General features: G+C 43.0%; 1 protein-coding gene across 1 annotated transcript in view; it reads right to left on the bottom strand.

Annotated features, from left to right (window-relative positions):
* GCN1 (GCN1 activator of EIF2AK4) overlaps window positions 1-21457 on the bottom strand; it is a 293771-nt gene that overhangs the window by 135068 nt on the left and 137246 nt on the right. Inside the window, exon 43 of the mRNA XM_053702061.1 lies at window positions 3538-3655. Coding sequence (XP_053558036.1) covers window positions 3538-3655 — 118 coding nt within the window. The remainder of the gene's footprint in view (window positions 1-3537; window positions 3656-21457) is intronic.

The raw sequence follows: 21457 nt of genomic DNA, 5'->3' as shown, positions 1-21457 counted from the left end.
CTCCCTTGTGGAGGAGAGGTTTTGAAATCCAGAAGGTATCCCTGAGATATAATCTTCAACGTCCAGGGATCCTGCACATCTCTTTCCCAAGCCTGGGCGAAGAGAGAAAGTCTGCCCCCCACTAAATCCGTCTCCGGATAGGGGGCCCTGTCTTCATGCTGTCTTAGGGGCGGGAGTAGGCTTTCTGGCCTGCTTGCCCTTGTTCCATGACTGGTTGCTTTTCCAACCCTGTCTGTAACGAGCAGTAGTTCCTTCCTGTTTTGGAGCGGAGGAAGTTGATGCTGCTCCTGCCTTGAAGTTACGAAAGGCACGAAAATTAGACTGTTTGGCCTTTGGTTTGGCCCTGTCCTGAGGAAGGGCGTGGCCCTTACCTCCCGTAATGTCAGCAATAATTTCCTTCAAGCCGGGCCCGAATAAGGTCTGCCCTTTGAAAGGAATGTTAAGTAGCTTAGATTTGGAAGTTACATCCGCTGACCAGGATTTAAGCCAGAAGAAGCAAGAAGCTGTAATATAAAACCTTGTTGAACAAACATTTTCTTAAGGTAACCCTCGAATTTTTTATCCATTGGATCTGAGAAAGCACAGCTATCCTCCACCGGGATAGTGGTACGCTTGGCTAAAGTAGAAACTGCTCCCTCCACCTTAGGGACCGTCTGCCATAAGTCTCGTGTGGTGGCGTCTATAGGGAACATTTTTCTAAATATCGGAGGAGGGGAAAAAGGCACACCGGGTCTATCCCACTCCTTACTAATAATTTCTGTAAGCCTTTTTGGTATAGGAAAAACGTCAGTACACACCGGTACCGCATAGTATCTATCCAACCTACATAATTTCTCTGGGATTGCCACCGTGTCGCAATCATTCAGAGCCGCTAACACCTCCCCTAGTAACACGCGGAGGTTCTCAAGCTTAAATTTAAAATTAGAAATTTCTGAATCCGGTCTCCCCGGATCAGAACCGTCACCGACAGAATGAAGCTCACCGTCCTCATGTTCTGCAAATTGTGACGCAGTATCAGACATGGCTCTCGTGTCATCAGCGCGCTCTGTCCTTAACCCTTAATTCGGGCATATTGTATAATACTTCTTTCATAACATTAGCCATATCATGTAAAGTGATTTGTAAGGGCCTTGATGTACTTGGCGCCTCAATCTTACGCATCTCCCGAGCGGGAGACGCAGGTACTGACACGTGAGGAGAGTTAGGCGGCATAACTTCCCCCTCGTTGTCTGGTGATAGTTTCTCCATCGGTACAGATTGACTTTTATTCAAAGCAATATCAATACAATTTGTACACATCGTTCTATTGGGCTCCACATTGGCTTTTGAACATGATGAACAAACAGTTTTCTCTGAATCAGACATGTTTAAACAGATTTAGCAATGAAACTGGCAAGCTTGGAAATCACTTTCAATAAGTTTACAAGCAATATAAAAACGCTGCAGCGCTTCAAAAATACAGATATAATTAAAACAATTCTTAACAAGAAGTGTATTATTAGCAGAGGATTGCACCCATTAGCAAAAGGATGATTAACCCCTCAATACCCAAAACGGATAAAACTGATATCAATTAAGATTTAACGCTTTTAATCACAGTCAAACACACTGTCACAGATCTGCTGTGACTGATTACCTCCCTCAAAAATGAATTTTGCAGACCCCTGAGCTCTCTAGAGACGTCCTGGATCAAGGAGGAAGAAGCAGGAAGACTGTGCTAGAATTTTAACTGCGCAACAAGGAGCTTAAACAAGGTCCCTCCCACTCCTATTACAACAGTGGGAGCCCTGATGTAACGGTTTCCATGCAGAAAATATATGTTAGCCATGTGGAAAAAATCATGCCCAAAGAGATTTGTCACCAAAGTACCTCACAAAAACGAATAACATGCCAGTAAACGTTTTATTAAAAAACAACATTTTCCAATGTCATGCAAAGTTATCACTAAGCCTGCTACCAGTCGCTACCACTGCAGATAAGGCTTAAGTATTATTTCAGTTTTAACGGTATTTTCTCAGTCAAATTCTAGTCCCTAGAAAATAACTCGACTGCGCATACAATATCAGCCTGATACCAGTCGCCACTACTGCATTTAAGGCTGTACTTACATCATACGGTAACAGCAGTATTTTCTTAGTCAATTCCATTCCCAGAAAATAATGTACTGCACATACCTCATTTGCGGAAGACCCCGCATGCTATTCCCAGTTTCTGAAGTTACCCCACTCCTCAGAATGTCGAGAACAGCCAGTGGATCTTAGTTACGCCTGCTAAGATCATAGAAAAAAACGCAGGCAGTTTCTTCTTCCAAATACTGCCTGAGATAGAAAAAACAGCACACTCTGGTGCCATTTAAAATAACAAACTTTTGATTGAAGAATAGTTAAGTAAAAACTCCAGCTCCTCTCGCGACCTCCTTCGTTGTTGAGGGTTGCAAGAGAATGACTGGATATGACATGTGAGGGGAGGAGCTATATAGCAGCTCTGCTTGGGTGATCCTCTTGCAACTTCCTGTTGGGAAGGAGAATATATCCCATAAGTAATGGATGACCCGTGGACTGAACACACTTAACAAGAGAAAATGTAATATAGTCTTACCTATTCTGTAACCACCTAACATGCCCACTCCACAGCTTTTTCTTTTTCATTTTATTTTCCATTGTACATGTCATTTTGTTGCAAGGAAAAATGTGTGAAAGACAAGGAGGACTTTATTCAACTAAGAAAAGCAATACCATCTTACCACCCTGTCAAGGAAGCCAATGTACAAGTGTGGAAACTATAACATAAAATGTCAAGGGCAAAATGGCCTGTTATCGTAAGCAACAGAGAACGACTAGAATGCAACAGAAAATGTATGACATCTAATTATAAGAATCAAATTTCAATTTAAAGCTGCATTTTTTTCAAACAGTTATTTGTGTGACACTAAAGTATACATAAAGCAAGTTTCCTTTCACATATATTTTACCCCACAAAGACGAGTTAACCCTAAAGCATACATATATAAACATACATACATATATATAATATGTCTAAACTGTACATATAATATTGCTGATATATACAGCAATCTATGTTACTTAGATTCAGTTTCTCGTAAAATCTATATGCACAGGCCCCCAGTTGCATACCACAATTAGGAATGTATCTGTAATACGTTGCACAAAGCACTGCAGCTACAACATACCTACTTTCATTTTTCATCCAAATCAAATATATAGCATGTATTATATAAGCCACAGGCAGCCTATATAAACTTTGTTAGAAACAATTTCTATTTGATATCACTTTACCATCACTGGATGCCTCACAGCCTGCTTTGTTTAAGTCAGTTATTTATTTTAATCTGTTAATCGCCATTGAAAGAAAGGAATACAATAAAAGTATTTAATTATATATCTTTGTGTCTGTAAAATTACTGTATCAAAACAAATGATTAAGGAAATTAAAGCATATCACAATATTAAGAAATCTATAGTTTTGTTGTTGTTTTGTTCTGTTTTTGTAATTAAAAAATAAAAATATAAAACCCACTTTAGTAGACTGTGCAGTCCCAAAGTTGTCATCTTCTGAAGCAGTTTCAGTAGTCATTTTTCCTGTCACTCCTGAAATGTGGAATAAAAGATCCCCAAGAAGTTGGACAGAACTAAACCTAAAAATTATAAATAAATGATATATATCAAAGACAGCACATCAAAAGTAATTCATCAATTTTATAGGCATTAAAGGGACGTTAAACACTTTGAGATGGCAATATAAAAAGAAAATTTATGCTTACCTGATAAATTTATTTCTTTTTTGACACGATGAGTCCACGGATCATCTTAATTACTAATGGGATATTCACCTCCTGGTCAGCAGGGGGAGGCAAAGGGCACCACAGCAGAGCTGTTAAATAGCTCCTCCCTTCCCTCCCACTCCAGTCATTCGACCGAAGTTAGGAAGAGAAAGGAAAAACCAAGGTGCAGGGGTGTCTGAAGCTTACAATAACCCACAACCTGTCTAAAAGAACAGGGCGGGCCGTGGACTCATCGTGTCAAAAAAGAAATAAATTTATCAGGTAAGCATAAATTTTCTTTTCTTTTTTAAGTCACAATGAGTCCAAGGATCATCTTAATTACTAATGGGATTCAATACCCAAGCTAGAGTACACCGATGATACGGGAGGGACAAGACAGGAAACCTAAACGGAAGGCACCACTGCTTGAAGAACCTTTCGCCCAAAAGCGGCCTCAGCCGAAGTAAAAAAAGTCAAATATAGAAAAACTTTGAAAAAGTGAGAAGAGGACCAAGTTGCAGCGTGGCAAATCTGTTCCACAAAACTTCATCTTTGAACGCCCATGAGGAAGCAACAGCCCTCGTGGAATGAGCCGTAACTCTCTCGGAAAGGCTGCTGTCCAGCAGTCTCATATGCAAGACGTATGATACTCTTCAGCCAAAAAGAAAGAGAAGTAGCCGTAGCTTTCTGTCCCTGACAGTTTCCTGAGAAAACCACAAAGAAGACTGACGAAAGTCCTTAGTCGCCTGCAGGTAAAACTTTAAAGCACGGACCATGTTCAAATTTTGCAGAAGTCTTTCCTTCTGAGAAGAAGGATTGGGACACAAGGAAGGAACAACAATCTCTTGATTAATGTTCCGATCAGAAACAACCTTAGGAAGAAATCCTAATTTAGTACGTAAAACTACCATATCTGAATGGAAAATAAGATAAGGAGAGACATACTGTAATGTCGAGAGCTCTGACACTCTCCGAGCAGAAGAAATAGCAACAAGAAATAAAAATTTCCAAGATAACAACTTAATATCTAAGGAATGCACAGGCTCAAACGGAGCCCCTTGAAGAACTTTGAGAACTAAATTAAGACTCCATGGAGGAGTAACTGGTTTGAACACAGGCCTGATCCTGACCAAGGCCTGACAGAATGATTGTACATCTGGAACATCTGCCAGACGTTTGTGTAACAAAATAGATAAGGCCAACATTTGCCCCTTTAGTGAACTTGTCGATAAACCTTTCTCCAAACCCTCTTGGAGAAAGGACAAAATTCTAGGAATCCTAACTCTACACCATGAGTAGCCCTTGGATTCACACCAATAGAGATATTAAAGCCAAATCTTACGGTAAATCCTTCTAGTAACAGGCTTACGAGCCTGAATAATGGTCTCTATGACAGAGTCAGAAAAACCCCGTTTGGATAAAATTAAGCGTTCAATCTCCAAGCAGTCAGCTTCAGAGAAACTAGATTTGGGTTAAGGAAGGGCCCCTGAATCAGAAGGTCTTTCCTCAACGGAAGTCTCCAAGGTGGTAGAGATGTCATCTCCGCCAGATCTGCATACCAAATCCTGCGAGGCCAGGCCGGTGCTATGAGGATCACCAAGGCCCCTTCCTGTTTGATTCATGCAATTACTCAAGGAAGAAGAGCAAACTGAGGAAACAGGTATGCTAGATTGAAGGTCCAAGGGGCCGTCAGAGCATCTATCAGTTCTGCCGGCGGTCCCTGGATCTCGACCCGTATCTCGGGAGCTTGGCATTCTGTCGCGATGCCATGAGATCTAATTCCGGCTGACCCCACCTGAGAATCAGGCTGGAGAACACTTCCGGATGGAGATCCCACTCCCCCGGATGAAAGGTCTGCCTGCTCAGGAAATCCGCCTCCCAGTTGTCCACCCCTGGGATATGGATTGCCGATACGCAACAAGAGTGGGCTTCCGCCAACTGGATTATTTTGGTTACCTCTGTCATCGCTAAGAAACTCCTCGTTCCTCCCTGATGATTGATGTAAGCCACTGAAGTTATGTTGTCCGACTGGAACCTGATAAACCGGAGTGAGGCTAACTGGGGCCAGGCCAGAAGGGCATTGAAGATTGCTCTCAGTTCTAGAATGTCTATAGGAAGAACAAACTCCCTGAGCCTTTAGGGATCCCCAGACTGCTCCCCACCCCAGAAGGCTGGCATCTGTTGTCACAATCACCCAAGATGGTCTGCGAAAGCAGGTTCCCTGGGAGAGATGATCCAGAGACAACCACCATTGGAGAGAGTCCCTTGTCTCCTGCTCCAGAGTTATTCGAGGAGACAAGTCTACATAATCTCCGTTCCACTGCCTAAGCATCCTTAACTGCAAAGGTCTGAGATGGAAGCGAGCAAACGGGATGATGTCCATTGCCGCCGCCACCATCAGTCTGATTAACTCCATGCACTGAGCCACTGAAGACCGAGGAGTACCGACGGCCGAGGAGTGGACTGAAGGACTAGACAAGTATCGATAATCTTTGATTTCCTAACCTCAGTCAGAAAAACCTTCATCGATAAAGAATCTATCACGGTTCCAAAGAAAGTTACCCTTGTACTTGGGATAAGAGAACTCTTGTAAATTTACCTTCCACCCGTGAGAGCAAAGGAAGGATAGCACCATGCTCGTGTGGGATCCCGCTTGATGGAAGGATGGCGCCTGGACAAGAATGTCGTCCAGAGAGGGCGCCACTGCAATGCCCCGTGAACAAAGTACTGCTAACAGAGATCCCAGAACCCTTGTGAAAATTCTGGGAGCAGTGGCAAGACCAAAAGGAAGAGCCACAAACTGAAAGTGTTTGTCCAGAAAAGGCGAACCTTAGGAACTTGTGATGGTTCTTGTGAATGGGAACATATGCAAGTACGCATCCTTTAAGTCCACCATTATCATAACATAAATTGAACCTCTTGGATCAAAGGAAGAATAGAACAGATAGTTTCCATCTTGAAGGATGGTACCCTGAGGAATTTGTTAAGACTCGAGGACTAAAATGGGTCTGAAGGTTCCCTCTTTTTTTGGAACCACGAACACGTTTGAGTAAAATCCCTGACCATGTTCCAGTAATGGAACGGGAACAATCACTCCCCGGTCTGAGAGGTCTCTTAAACAATGTAAGAACGCCTCTCTCTTTGTCTGGTTTGCAGATAATCTTGAAAGCAGAAACCTTCCTCTGGGAGGAAAACTTTTGAATTCCAACTTGTATCCCTGGGACATAATTTCTAATGCCCAGGGGTCCTGAACATCTCAAATCCAGGCTTGAGCGAAGAAGGAAAGTCTGCTTCTACAAGATCAGGTCCCGGATCGGGGACATGCCCTTCATGCTGTCTTTGACTCAATGGCATGCCTCTTGGGACTGTTTTCCCTTATTCCAAGACTGGCCGGGTCTCCATGCAGGTTTGGATTGTTCTTGTTTGGAGACGGATGAAGAAGAGTTTCCCTTGAAATTACGAGAGAAACGAAAATTACTTTGTCGTCCTTACATCTTATTTCTCTTATCTTGAGAGAGATGATGACCCTTAACTCCTGTGAGATTAGAGATAATTTCCTATAGACCAGGTCCAAATAGGGTCTTTCCTTTATAAGGAATAGCTAGAAGTTTGGACTTAGAGGAAACGTCCGCAGACCAAGGTTTCGACCATAAAGCTCTGCGGGCCAGAATAGAAAAACCCGAAATCTTAGCTCCCAGTTTGATAACCTTGAAGGGAAGCGTCCGTAATAAAGGAATTAGCTAACTTAAGAGCCTTTATCCTATCCTGGATCTCATCCAAAGAGGTCTCAGATCTGATAGCATCAGACAGAGCGTCCAACCAATATGCCGCCGCAATAGTGACGGTGGCAATGCACACAGCTGGCTGCCATTGCAGCCCCTGGTGTACATACATCTTCTTGAGAAGCCCCTCTCTAAATTCTTATCCATAGGATCTCTGAAGGCACAACTATCCTCTATAGGAATAGTAGTTCTCTTAGCAAGTGTGGAAATAGCCCCTTCCACCTTGGGCAAGCCTGCTTGATAGAGTCGGCTATGGAAAACATCTCTTTAAAAATAGGAGATGGAGAAAAAACAGATACCCAGTCTCTCCCACTCCTTAGCAATAATTTCAAAAGCTCGGTCAGGGACCGGAAACACGTCAGTCGAGGAAGAAACCTCTAAATATCTGTTCAGCTTACTGGATCTTTTAGGGACAACCACAACTGTGGAGTCGCGGTCATCTAAATTAGCTAAAACCTCCTTAAGTAATCGACGGAGGTGCTCTAGTTTAAACCTAAAGGACACAACCTCAGTATCAGCGAGAGGAATCTCTCGCCTTCAGATGCTACTACGGCATCCTCCATTTCAGGAGTCAGAGGTCACAGAAACCGCAACAATTGCATCAGAAACCTTGCTTACTGAATGTCCTATCTTCCTTTTAAGCTTCCCCTGTAACATAGGGAAAGCAGACAACGCATCAGAGATTATGGAGGACATGATAGATGCGATGACCTTTAAAGTAACTCCAGCGGGAGCTATAGAGGAGGCGCAGGGCACTGTTTGTGAGGGCGGTAAAGCTTGTGAGGGCGGTAAAGCTTGGAGTGCTTGAGGAGAAAGTTGCGGCATATATTGTACCTCATCATTAGATTCCTGGACAACATCCATCTTAGAAGAAGTTGGCTCAGAAAAAAGTTTATCCTTATAAATTAAAGTCCTCTTAATACATGAGGGACAGAAAGGTACTGGTGGTTCCACAATAGCACTAAAACACAAAGAGCAAGGAACATTTTCCCTTGATCCATACTGGTTCACACATAGGAAATTTTTAAAATAAAAACCTGAAAATTTAACAAAAAATGTTATGCCCAAAAAACATTACTGTCTCTTTAAATTCAAACCGCAACTATTTTTCTGCGGTCTGTGAAAATTAGTAATAACACCCTCTGCCTATTATTACACTTGCAGCCACCTCCACACCTCAGCAACACCGCTGAGACGCCTACCTTACTAGCCAAAAGTTGAATGAGATCCCTGCACGCAGAAAACAGTCCGGAAAACAGCCAGGAGAAAAATTTCAACCGCCGGTCCTAGGAGCGCATGTGTAGCACAGAACATGCGCTCCTATACCGGAATAAGCAGATTCTACTCGTAATGTCCTTCAGACTGCAGCGCATAGAAGAGGCCCGCAAGGCAAACAGATCCGCCCATCGTGGGCGTGCTCTAAGAGAAAGCTCTCTTCCCGGGGAAAAGTTAACCCCCTAACCACCATAGCCCTCTTGCAGCGCTAAAACCAGCCCCAGTGCCTGCTAAAAAGTACTGTCAGTAGTCCTCTCCTAGCTGAGGAGAGTTTATAAACGAAATAAAGTGCCCCAAGTTGCTTGAGCCCCTTTATATAAAGCATAAGGTATTACCAAAGTGCTTTCTCTTGTTCTGAGCTGTCTCCTGCTCCCAGAAAATAAGAATAGCACTTACCTTATATTACTGCCTGACAGCAAGGCAGTTCACAGGTTTGAGAGGTCCTCTTCCTCACATCGACCTGCAGAAAAATCAATGACTGAGTCATATTCCCTCAGACTATAGGCAAGTAGGGCAGCATAAATATGGGAGGCGCAGTGAGAATTATGTCCCACAAGTTCCCATTGCTCTAAAGCCACCAAAGCTCTACTGAAGAGACTGATATGGACTACGGCTACACCCTAGAACAAAGAAGCACAATCTTGCAATACTTTAAAAATAATAAACTCTTGATTGAAGAATCTATACCAAAACCTCACTTTACCTCTTCCTATCACTAACGTAGGCAAAGAGAATGACTGGGGTGGGAGGGAAGGGAGGAGCTATTTAACAGCTCTGCTGTGGTGCTCTTTGCCTCCTCCTGATGACCAGGAGGTGAATATCCCATTAGTAATTAAGATGATCTGTGGACTCATCGTGTCTTAAAAAAGAATTAATAAACTGTATACATAAATACAATTCTGCAATATTATTTTATTATTTATTTTGTCCCCTTTTCCTGTAATTCCATTCTGAAATTGTGAGCTTTTCAGTTCCTGATAGAAATGGAAGTGCAAAACACATATTCCACACAGCCATTGGCTGCACACTCTAGTGACCTATTTATAACTGTCCCTAACTGGCCACAGCAGACCTGCAGACCTAAATTACAACATGGCATTTCCCATTGTTTTATAGACACTAAAACTTAACACTTATTTTGCCAATATTTAAACAACTAATGAAACTTTAAAAAAAGAAAATTTATGCTTACCGGATCATTTTTTTTTTTGGACACAATGAGTCCACGGATCATCTTAATTACTAATGGGATATTCACCTCCTGGTCAGCAGGAGGAGGCTAAGAGCACCACAGCAGAGCTGTTATATAGCTCCTCCCCTCCCTCCCACTCCAGTCATTCGACCGAAGTTAGGAAGAGAAAGGAAAAGCCAAGGTGCAGAGGTGTCTGAAGTTTACAATAACAACCTGTCTAAAAGAACAGGGCGGGCTGTGGAATCGTGTCAAAAAATAAATTTATCAGGTTAGCATAAATTTTCTTTTCTTTTTTAAGACACGATGAGTCCATGGATCATCTTACTTACTAATGGGATTCAATACCCAAGCTAGAGTACACAGATGATACGGGAGGGAAAGACAGGGAACTTAAACGGAAGGCACCCCTGCTTGAAGAACCTTTCTCCCAAAAGCGGCCACTTTGAAAAAGTGTGAAGAGAGGACCAAGTTGCAGCCTTGCAAATTTGTTCCACTTAAGCTTCATTTTTGAACGCCCACGAGGAAGCAACAGCCCTCGTGGAATGAGCCGTAACTCTCTCTGGAGGCTGCTGTCCAGCAGTCTCATATGCAAAAACATAAGACACTCTTCAGCCAAAAAGAAAGAAGTAGCCGTAGCTTTCTGACCCTTGTTTTCCTGTGAAAACCACAAACAAACAAAGAAGAAGACTGACGAAAGTCCTTAATTGCTTGCAGGTAAAACTTTAAAGCATGGACCACGTCCAAATTGTGCAGATGTCTTTCCTTCCGAAAAGAAGGATTAGGACACAAGGAAGGAACAACAATCTCCTGATTAATGTTCCGATCAGAAACAACTTTAGGAAGAAATCCTAATTTAGAACGTAAAACTACCTTATCCGAATGGAAAATAAGATAAGGAGACTCATACTGTAATGCCGAGAGCTCTGACACTCTCCGAACAGAAGAAAAAACAACCAGAAATAAAACTTCCCAAGATAACTTAATATCTAAGGAATGCATAGGCTCAAACGGAGCCCCTTGAAGAACTCTGAGAACTAAATTCAGACTCCATGGAGGAGTAACTGGTTGAACACAGGCCTGATCCTGACCAAGGCCTGACAAAATGATTGTACATCTGGGACATCTGCCAGACATTAGTGTAACAAAATAGATAAAGACAGAGATTTGACCCTTTTGGGAACTTGACGATAAACCTTTCTCCAAACCCTCTTGGAGAAAAGACAAAATTCTAGGAATCCTAACTCTACTCCATGAGTAGTCTATGGATTCACACCAATAGAAATATTTACGCCATATCTTATGATACATCTTTCTAGTGACAGGCTTATGAGCCTGAATCATGATCTCAATGACCGACTAAGAAAAAAAAAACCCGCTTGGATAATATTAAGCGTTCAATCTCCAAGCAGTCAGTTTCAGTGAAACCAAATATGGGTGAAGGAGGGACCCTAGAATTAGAAGGTCCTACCTCAACGGAAGTCTCCAAGGTGGCAGAGATGACATGTCCACCAGATCTGCACACCAAATCCTGCGAGGCTAAGTCGGTGCTATGAAGATCACCGATGCCCTGCTTGATTCGAGCAATGACCCGAGGAAGAAAAGCAAACAGAGGAAAAAGCTGGAGAACACTTCCGGATGGAGTTCCCACTCCCCCAGATGAAAGGTCTGTCTGCTCAGGAAATCCGCCTCCCAGATGTCCACCCCTGGGATGTGGATTGCCGACAGGCAGCAAGAATGGGCCTCCGCCCACTAAATTTATATTGGATACCTCTATCATCACTAAGGAACACCTCGTTCCTCCCTGATGATTGATGTAAACCACTGACGTTATCTTGTTCGACTGGAACCTGAAAAAACTGGACCAAGGATAAAGGAGGCCAGGCCAGAAGAACATTGTAGATCGCTCTCAGCTCCAGAATGTTTATAGAAAAAAACAGACTCTAGCTGACTCCAAACCCCTTGAGCCCTTAGGGAGCCCCAAACTGCTCCCCACCCTAGAAGGCTGGCGTCAGTTGTCACAATCACTCAAGATGGTCTGCGAAAGCAGGTTCCCTGGGAGAGATAATCCAGAGACAATCCCATTGAAGAGAATCCCTTGTCTCCTGTTCCAGTAGTATTCAAGGAGACAAATCTGTATAATCTCCGATCCATTGTCTGAGAATGCTTAACTGCAGAGGTCTGAAATGGAACCGAGCAAACAGGATGGTGTCCATTGCCGCCACCATCAGCCCGATTACCTCCATGCACTGAGCCACTGAAGGCCAAGGAGTGGACTGAATGACTAGACAAGTATCAATAATCTATGATTTCCTGACATTCTGTCAGAAAATTCTTCATTGATAAGGAATCTATTATGGTTCCAAGTTACCCTTGTGCTTGGGACTAAGGAACTCTTTTCCAAAATTACCTTCTACCCGTGAGATCACGGGAAGGATAACACCATGTCCGTGTGAAATCTTGCTAGCTGTAAGGATGGCGCCTGGACTAGAATGTCGTCCAGATAGGGCGCGACTGCAATGTCCCGTAACCGAATCACCACCAACAGCGCTCCCAGAGCCTTTGTGAAAACTTTGAGAGCTGTGGCAAGACCGAAAGGAAAAGCCACAAACTGGAAGCGTTTGTCCAGAAAGGCAAACCTTAGAACTTGTGAATGGCACATGAAGATACGCGTCCTTTAACTCCACTGTTCTTGGATTAAGGGAAGAATGGAACGAAGTTTCCATCTTGAAGGACGGTACACTAAGAAAATTTGTTTAGACTCTTGAGACCTAAAAAGTGGTCTTAAGGTTCCCTCTTTTTTAGGAACCACAAACTGATTGGTATAAAAAACCCAGACCCAGTACCTGTATTGAGATTGGAACAATCATTCCCAGGTCTGAGAGGTCTCCTACGCAGTGTAAGAACACCTCTCCTTTTGTCTGAACTGTAGATAATCTTGAAAGCAGAAACCTGCCTCTGGGAGGAACATTTTTGAACTCTAATTTGAATCCCTGGGACACTATTTTCTATTGCCCAGGGATTCTGAACATTTTGAACCCAAGCCTGAGTGAAGACTGAAAGTCTGCCACTTACAAGATCCGATCCCAGATCGGGGGCATGTCCATCATGCTGTCTTTGATTCAACAGCAGGCTATTTGGATTGTTTTTTTTCCTTGAAATTCTTTAAAATTTCAAAGGAGATTATTTCCGTCAAGTCAGGTCCCAACAAGGTCTTCCTCTTGTAAGGAATCGCTAAAAACTTAGACTTAGAGCATACATACGTAGAACAAGGCTCTAACCATAAGGCTCTGTGAGCTGGAACAGAGAAACCTATGTTGCCAGTTTGATCACTTGAAGGAAAGAATTTGAAAGAAAGGAATTAGGCAATTTGAAAGCTTTCATCCTATCCTGGATCTTATCCAGGGGAGATTCCGACTTAGTAGTATCAGACAATGCATCAAACCAATATGCCGTCGCACAAGTGACGGTAGCAAAGTACCCAGCTGGTTGCCATGGTAAACCCTGGTGTACATCCCCTTTTCTAATTATTGTCCATAGGACCATTGCAAAATCCAACTATCCACTAAGGGTATAGTAGTTCTCTTAGCTAAGCTGGAAACTACTCCTTCCACCCTAGGAAATGTTATCCCAGACTCCTTAGCTGAGTCAGCTATAGGAAACATATCTTTTGAAATATAGGGAATGTGGTCTCTTCCATTCCTAATAACTTCCCGTAGACACACGGATAGATTACACGGATAGATTACACCGGTAGTGTCGGAGTCACCCAGGGTAGCTAAAACCTACCAAAGTAACATATGGAGGTGTTCAAGCTAAAAACCTGAAAGAAAAACAACCTCAGGATCAAATAAAGATATTCTACATCTGAGTCTGAGAATACTCCCCAGATAATCCCAAAGTATCTTCCCCTTTCAAGTAACAAGGAAGAACCATTCGGAATAGCACCTACTGAATCAATCACCCTAAAGGATTGAAAATAACTCCTCTAATAATGTCTTCTGCCACGTGGGAAAAACATATAATGCATGAAATGCAGAGAAAACCTGGGTGGATTGCAAGTGGGCCATAAAATTTTGTGGGACACTAAAGGAGACATTTGTCAACAGACTCCGAAACAGCAAGCGTCCTAGAAGGAGTAGGATCAGAAAAAAAAAAGTGTTTTTTTTTTTTGTTTTTTTTTAAATTGACACATAAAAAATGTTACTGTCACTTTAAATTTTAAAAGGTAATTTCTTAGTGCAGAAGCAAGCAAATTAGCATGCCAACATTGCTATTCATAGTATCGCAATGACATTAAAGAAGCAATGTCTTGTGCAGCAATTCCAGATGGAAAGTGCAAGGATCCGCAGTGCACTGCATGTGAGATAGAAAAATTAATGTACACTCCTTTAATCATCCTTACTTGTGGGATATTCTCATTCCCTACAGGAAGTGGCAAAGAGAACACACAGCAGAGCTGTCCATATAGCTCCCCTCTGGCTCCGCCCCCCCAGTCATTCGACCGACGGTTAGGAGAAAAACAGAATTTATGTTTACCTGATAAATTACTTTCTCCAACGGTGTGTCCGGTCCACGGCGTCATCCTTACTTGTGGGATATTCTCTTCCCCAACAGGAAATGGCAAAGAGCCCAGCAAAGCTGGTCACATGATCCCTCCTAGGCTCCGCCTTCCCCAGTCATTCGACCGACGTAAAGGAGGAATATTTGCATAGGAGAAATCATATGATACCGTGGTGACTGTAGTTAAAGAAAATAAATCATCAGACCTGATTAAAAAACCAGGGCGGGCCGTGGACCGGACACACCGTTGGAGAAAGTAATTTATCAGGTAAACATAAATTCTGTTTTCTCCAACATAGGTGTGTCCGGTCCACGGCATCATCCTTACTTGTGGGAACCAATACCAAAGCTTTAGGACACGGATGATGGGAGGGAGCAAATCAGGTCACCTAGATGGAAGGCACCACGGTTTGCAAAACCTTTCTCCCAAAAATAGCCTCAGAAGAAGCAAAAGTATCAAATTTGTAAAATTTGGTAAAAGTGTGCAGTGAGGACCAAGTCGCTGCCTTACATATCTGATCAACAGAAGCCTCGTTCTTAAAGGCCCATGTGGAAGCCACGGCCCTAGTGGAATGAGCTGTGATTCTTTCAGGAGGCTGCCGTCCGGCAGTCTCATAAGCCAATCTGATGATGCTTTTAAGCCAAAAAGATAGAGAGGTAGAAGTTGCTTTTTGACCTCTCCTTTTACCAGAATAAACAACAAACAAGGAAGATGTTTGTCTGAAATCCTTTGTAGCATCTAAATAGAATTTTAGAGCACGAACTACATCCAAATTGTGCAACAAACGTTCCTTCTTTGAAACTGGATTCGGACACAAAGAAGGCACGACTATCTCCTGGTTAATGTTTTTGTTAGAAACAACTTTCGGAAGAAAACCAGGTTTAGTACGCAAAACCACCTTATCTGCATGGAACACCAGATAGGGAGGAGAACACTGCAGAGCAGATAACTCTGAAACTCTTCTAGCAAAAGAAATTGCAACCAAAAACAAAACTTTCCAAGATAATAACTTGATATCGACGGAATGTAGGGGCTCAAACGGAACCCCCTGAAGAACTGAAAGAACTAAATTGAGACTCCAAGGAGGAGTCAAAGGTTTGTAAACAGGCTTGATTCTAACCAGAGCCTGAACAAAAGCCTGAACATCTGGCACAGCCGCCAGCTTTTTGTGAAGTAAAACAGATAAAGCAGAAATCTGTCCCTTCAAAGAACTTGCAGATAATCCTTTCTCCAAACCTTCTTGAAGAAAGGATAGAATCTTAGGAATTTTTATCTTATTCCATGGGAATCCTTTAGATTCACACCAACAGATATATTTTTTCCATATCTTATGGTAGATTTTTCCAGTTACAGGCTTTCTGGCCTGAACAAGAGTATCAATGACAGAATCTGAGAACCCTCGCTTTGATAAAATCAAGCGTTCAATCTCCAAGCAGTCAGTTGGAGTGAAACCAGATTCGGATGTTCGAACGGACCTTGAACAAGAAGGTCCTGTCTCAAAGGTAGCTTCCATGGTGGAGCCGATGACATATTCACCAGGTCTGCATACCAAGTCCTGCGTGGCCACGCAGGAGCTATCAAGATCACCGATGCCCTCTCCTGATTGATCCTGGCTACCAGCCTGGGGATGAGAGGAAACGGTGGGAATACATAAGCTAGGTTGAAGGTCCAAGGTGCTACTAGTGCATCTACTAGAGTCGCCTTGGGATCCCTGGATCTGGACCCGTAGCAAGGAACCTTGAAGTTCTGACGAGAGGCCATCAGATCCATGTCTGGAATGCCCCACAATTGAGTTATTTGGGCAAAGATTTCCGGATGGAGTTCCCACTCCCCCGGATGAAATGTCTGACGACTCAGAAAATCCGCTTCCCAATTTTCCACGCCTGGGATGTGGATTGCAGACAAGTGGCAGGAGTGAGTCTCCGCCCATTGAATGATTTTGGTCACTTCTTCCATCGCCAGGGAACTCCTTGTTCCCCCCTGATGGTTGATATACGCAACAGTCGTCATGTTGTCTGATTGAAACCGTATGAATTTGGCCTTTGCTAGCTGAGGCCAAGCCTTGAGAGCATTGAATATCGCTCTCAGTTCCAGAATGTTTAATCGGGAGAAGAGATTCTTCCCGAGACCAAAGACCCTGAGCTTTCAGGGGTTCCCAGACCGCGCCCCAGCCTACCAGACTGGCGTCGGTCGTGACAATGACCCACTCTGGTCTGCGGAAGCTTATCCCCTGTGACAGGTTGTCCAGGGTCAGCCACCAACGGAGTGAATCTCTGGTCCTCTGATCTACTTGTATCGTCGGAGACAAGTCTGTATAATCCCCATTCCACTGACTGAGCATGCACAGTTGTAATGGTCTCAGATGAATTCGTGCAAAAGGAACTATGTCCATTGCCGCGACCATCAAACCTATTACTTCCATGCACTGTGCTATGGAAGGAAGAAGCACAGAATGAAGTACTTGACAAGAGCTTAGAAGTTTTGATTTTCTGGCCTCTGTCAGAAAAATCCTCATTTCTAAGGAGTCTATTATTGTTCCCAAGAAGGGAACTCTTGTTGACGGAGATAGAGAACTTTTTTCTACGTTCACTTTCCACCCGTGAGATCTGAGAAAGGCCAGGACAATGTCCGTATGAGCCTTTGCTTGTGGTAGGGACGACGCTTGAATCAGTATGTCGTCCAAGTAAGGTACTACTGCAATGCCCCTTGGTCGTAGCACCGCTAGAAGGGACCCTAGTACCTTTGTGAAAATTCTTGGAGCAGTGGCTAATCCGAATGGAAGTGCCACAAACTGGTAATGCTTGTCCAGAAAGGCGAACCTTAGGAACCGATGATGTTCCTTGTGGATAGGAATATGTAGATACGCATCCTTTAAATCCACCGTGGTCATGAATTGACCTTCCTGGATGGAAGGAAGAATTGTCCGAATGGTTTCCATTTTGAACGATGGAACCTTGAGAAACTTGTTTAGGATCTTGAGATCTAAGATTGGTCTGAATGTTCCCTCTTTTTTGGGAACTATGAACAGATTGGAGTAGAATCCCATCCCTTGTTCTCCTAATGGAACAGGATGAATCACTCCCATTTTTAACAGGTCTTCTACACAATGTAAGAATGCCTGTCTTTTTATGTGGTCTGAAGACAATTGAGACCTGTGGAACCTCCCCCTTGGGGGAAGCTCCTTGAATTCCAGAAGATAACCTTGGGAGACTATTTCTAGCGCCCAAGGATCCAGAACATCTCTTGCCCAAGCCTGAGCGAAGAGAGAAAGTCTGCCCCCCACCAGATCCGGTCCCGGATCGGGGGCCAACATCTCATGCTGTCTTGGTAGCAGTGGCAGGTTTCTTGGCCTGCTTACCTTTGTTCCAGCCTTGCATTGGCCTCCAGGCTGGCTTGGTTTGAGAAGTATTACCCTCTTGCTTAGAGGATGTAGCACTTGGGGCTGGTCCGTTTCTGCGAAAGGGACGAAAATTTGGTTTATTTTTAGCCTTGAAAGACCTATCCTGAGGAAGGGCGTGGCCCTTACCCCCAGTGATATCAGAAATAATCTCTTTCAAGTCAGGGCCAAATAGCGTTTTCCCCTTGAAAGGTATGTTAAGCAATTTGTTCTTGGAAGACGCATCCGCTGACCAAGATTTTAGCCAAAGCGCTCTGCGCGCCACAATAGCAAACCCTGAATTTTTCGCCGCTAATCTAGCCAATTGCAAAGTGGCGTCTAAAGTAAAAGAGTTAGCCAATTTGAGAGCATGAATTCTGTCCATAATCTCCTCATAAGAAGAATCTTTATTGAGCGACTTTTCTAGATCATCGAACCAGAAACACGCTGCTGTAGTGACAGGAACCATGCATGAAATTGGTTGTAGAAGGTAACCTTGCTGAACAAACATCTTTTTAAGCAAACCCTCTAATTTTTTATCCATAGGATCTTTGAAAGCACAACTATCTTCTATAGGGATAGTAGTGCGTTTGTTTAGAGTAGAAACCGCCCCCTTGACCTTGGGGACTGTCTGCCATAAGTCCTTTCTGGGGTCGACCATAGGAAACAATTTCTTAAATATAGGGGGAGGGACAAAATGTATGCCGGGCCTTTCCCATTCTTTGTTTACAATGTCCGCCACCCGCTTGGGTATAGGAAAAGCTTCGGGGGGCCCCGGGACCTCTAGGAACTTGTCCATCTTACATAATTTCTCTGGAATGACCAAATTCTCACAATCATCCAGAGTAGATAACACCTCCTTAAGCAGAGCGCGGAGATGTTCCAATTTAAATTTGAATGTAATCACATCAGGTTCAGCTTGTTGAGAAATTTTCCCTGAATCTGAAATTTCTCCCTCAGACAAAACCTCCCTGGCCCCCTCAGACTGGTGTAGGGGCACTTCAGAACCAATATCGTCAGCGTCCTCATGCTCTTCAGTATTTTCTAAAACAGAGCAGTCGCGCTTTCGCTGATAAGTGGGCATTTTGGCTAAAATGTTTTTGATAGAATTATCCATTACAGCCGTTAATTGTTGCATAGTAAGGAGTATTGGCGCACTAGATGTACTAGGGGCCTCCTGTGTGGGCAAGACTGGCGTAGACGAAGGAGAGGATGATGCAGTACCATGCTTACTCCCCTCACTTGAGGAATCATCTTGGGCATCATTTTCTCTAAATTTTGTGTCACATAAATCACATCTATTTAAATGAGAAGGAACCTTGGCTTCCCCACATACAGAACATAGTCTATCTGATAGTTCAGACATGTTAAACAGGCATAAACTTGATAACAAAGTACAAAAAAACGTTTTAAAATAAAACCGTTACTGTCACTTTAAATTTTAAACTGAACACACTTTATTACTGAAAATGTGAAAAAGTATGAAGGAATTGTTCAAAATTCACCAAAATTTCACCACAGTGTCTTAAAGCCTTAAAAGTATTGCACACCAAATTTGAAAGCTTTAACTCTTAAAATAACGGAACCGGAGCTGTTTTTATATTTAACCCCTATACAGTCCCTGGTATCTGCTTTACTGAGACCCAACCAAGCCCAAAGGGGAATACGATACCAAATGACGCCTTCAGTAAGCTTTTTCTATGTATCTGAGCTCCTCACACATGCATCTGCATGCCTTGCTTCCCAAAAACAACTGCGCAATAGAGGCGCGAAAATGAGGCTCTGCCTATGATTAGAGAAGGCCCCCAGTGAAAAAGGTGTCCAATACAGTGCCTGCCGGTTATTTTACATAATTCCCAAGAATAAAATAACTCCTCAAAGCTATGAAGTATTAAAAATGCTTATAAATCAATCGTTTTAGCCCAGAAAAATGTCTACCAGTCTTTAAAGCCCTTGTGAAGCCCTTTATTCTTATTTAATAAAAATGGCTTACCGGATCCCATAGGGAAAATGACAGCTTCCAGCATTACCAAGTCTTGTTAGAAATGTGTCATACCTCAAGCAGCAAAAGTCTGCTCACTGTTTCCCCCAACTGAAGTTAATTCCTCTCAACAGTCCTGTGTGGAAACAGCCATCGATTTTAGTAACGGTTGCTAAAATCATTTTCCTCTTACAAACAGAAATCTTCATCTCTTTTCTGTTTCAGAGTAAATAGTACATACCAGCACTATTTTAAAATAACAAACTCTTGATTGAAGAATAAAAACTACATTTAAACACCAAAAAACTCTAAGCCATCTCCGTGGAGATGTTGCCTGTACAACGGCAAAGAGAATGACTGGGGAAGGCGGAGCCTAGGAGGGATCATGTGACCAGCTTTGCTGGGCTCTTTGCCATTTCCTGTTGGGGAAGAGAATATCCCACAAGTAAGGATGACGCCGTGGACCGGACACACCTATGTTGGAGAAAAGGAGAAACCATAGGGTGCAGTGGTGACTGTAGTTTAAACAATAAATTGGAACCTGACTTAATTGCCAGGGCGGGCCATGGACTGGATACACCGCAAGAGAAAGTAATTTATCCGGTAAGCATAAATTCTGTTTTCTCTTGCAAGGTGTATCCAGTCCACGGATTCATCCTTACTTGTGGGATACCAATACCAAAGCTTTAGGACACGGATGAAGGGAGGGAACAAGACAGGTAACCTAAACGGAAGGCACCACTGCTTGCAAAACCTCTCACACAAAAATAGCCTCAGAAGAAGCAAAAGTATCGAATTTGTAAAATTTGGCAAAAGTATGCAGTGAAGACCAAGTCGCTGCCTTACAAATCTGTTCAACAGAAGCCTCATTCTTGAAGGCCCAAGTGGAAGCCACAGCTCTGGTGGAATGAGCTGTAAATCGTTCAGGAGGCTGCTGCCCAGCAGTCTCATAAGCCAATCGGATGATGCTTTTCAACCAGAAGGAAAGAGAGGTAGCCGTCGCTTTTTGACCTCTCCTCTTACCAGAATAGACAACAAACAAAGATAATGTTTGTCTGAAATCCTTAGTTGCTTGTAAATAGAATTTCAAAGCACGAACCACATCAAGATTGTGCAAAAGCCGTTCCTTCTTAGAAGCTGGATTAGGACACAAGGAAGGAACAATGATTTCCTGGTTAATGTTCTTATTAGAAACAACTTTAGGAAGAAACCCAGGTTTTGTACGCAAAACTACCTTATCTGCATGGAACACCAGATAGGGTGAATTACACTGCAAAGCAGACAATTCTGAAACTCTTCGAGCCGAAGATATAGCTACCAAAAACAAAACTTTCCAAGATAATAACTTAATATCTATGGAATGTAAAGGTTCAAACGGAACCCCTTGAAGAACTGAAAGAACTAAATTTAGACTCCATGGAGGAGCCACAGGTTTATAGACAGGCTTGATTCTGACTAACGCCTGTACAAACGCTTGAACATCTGGTACTTCTGCCAGACGCTTGTGTA

Source organism: Bombina bombina, chromosome 2 (genome assembly GCF_027579735.1).
Source record: "Bombina bombina isolate aBomBom1 chromosome 2, aBomBom1.pri, whole genome shotgun sequence".
In the NCBI taxonomy this organism is placed as follows: Eukaryota; Metazoa; Chordata; class Amphibia; order Anura; family Bombinatoridae; genus Bombina; species Bombina bombina.
Note: the sequence above shows the minus strand (reverse complement) of the source record. Positions and strands in the feature narration are given on the sequence as shown.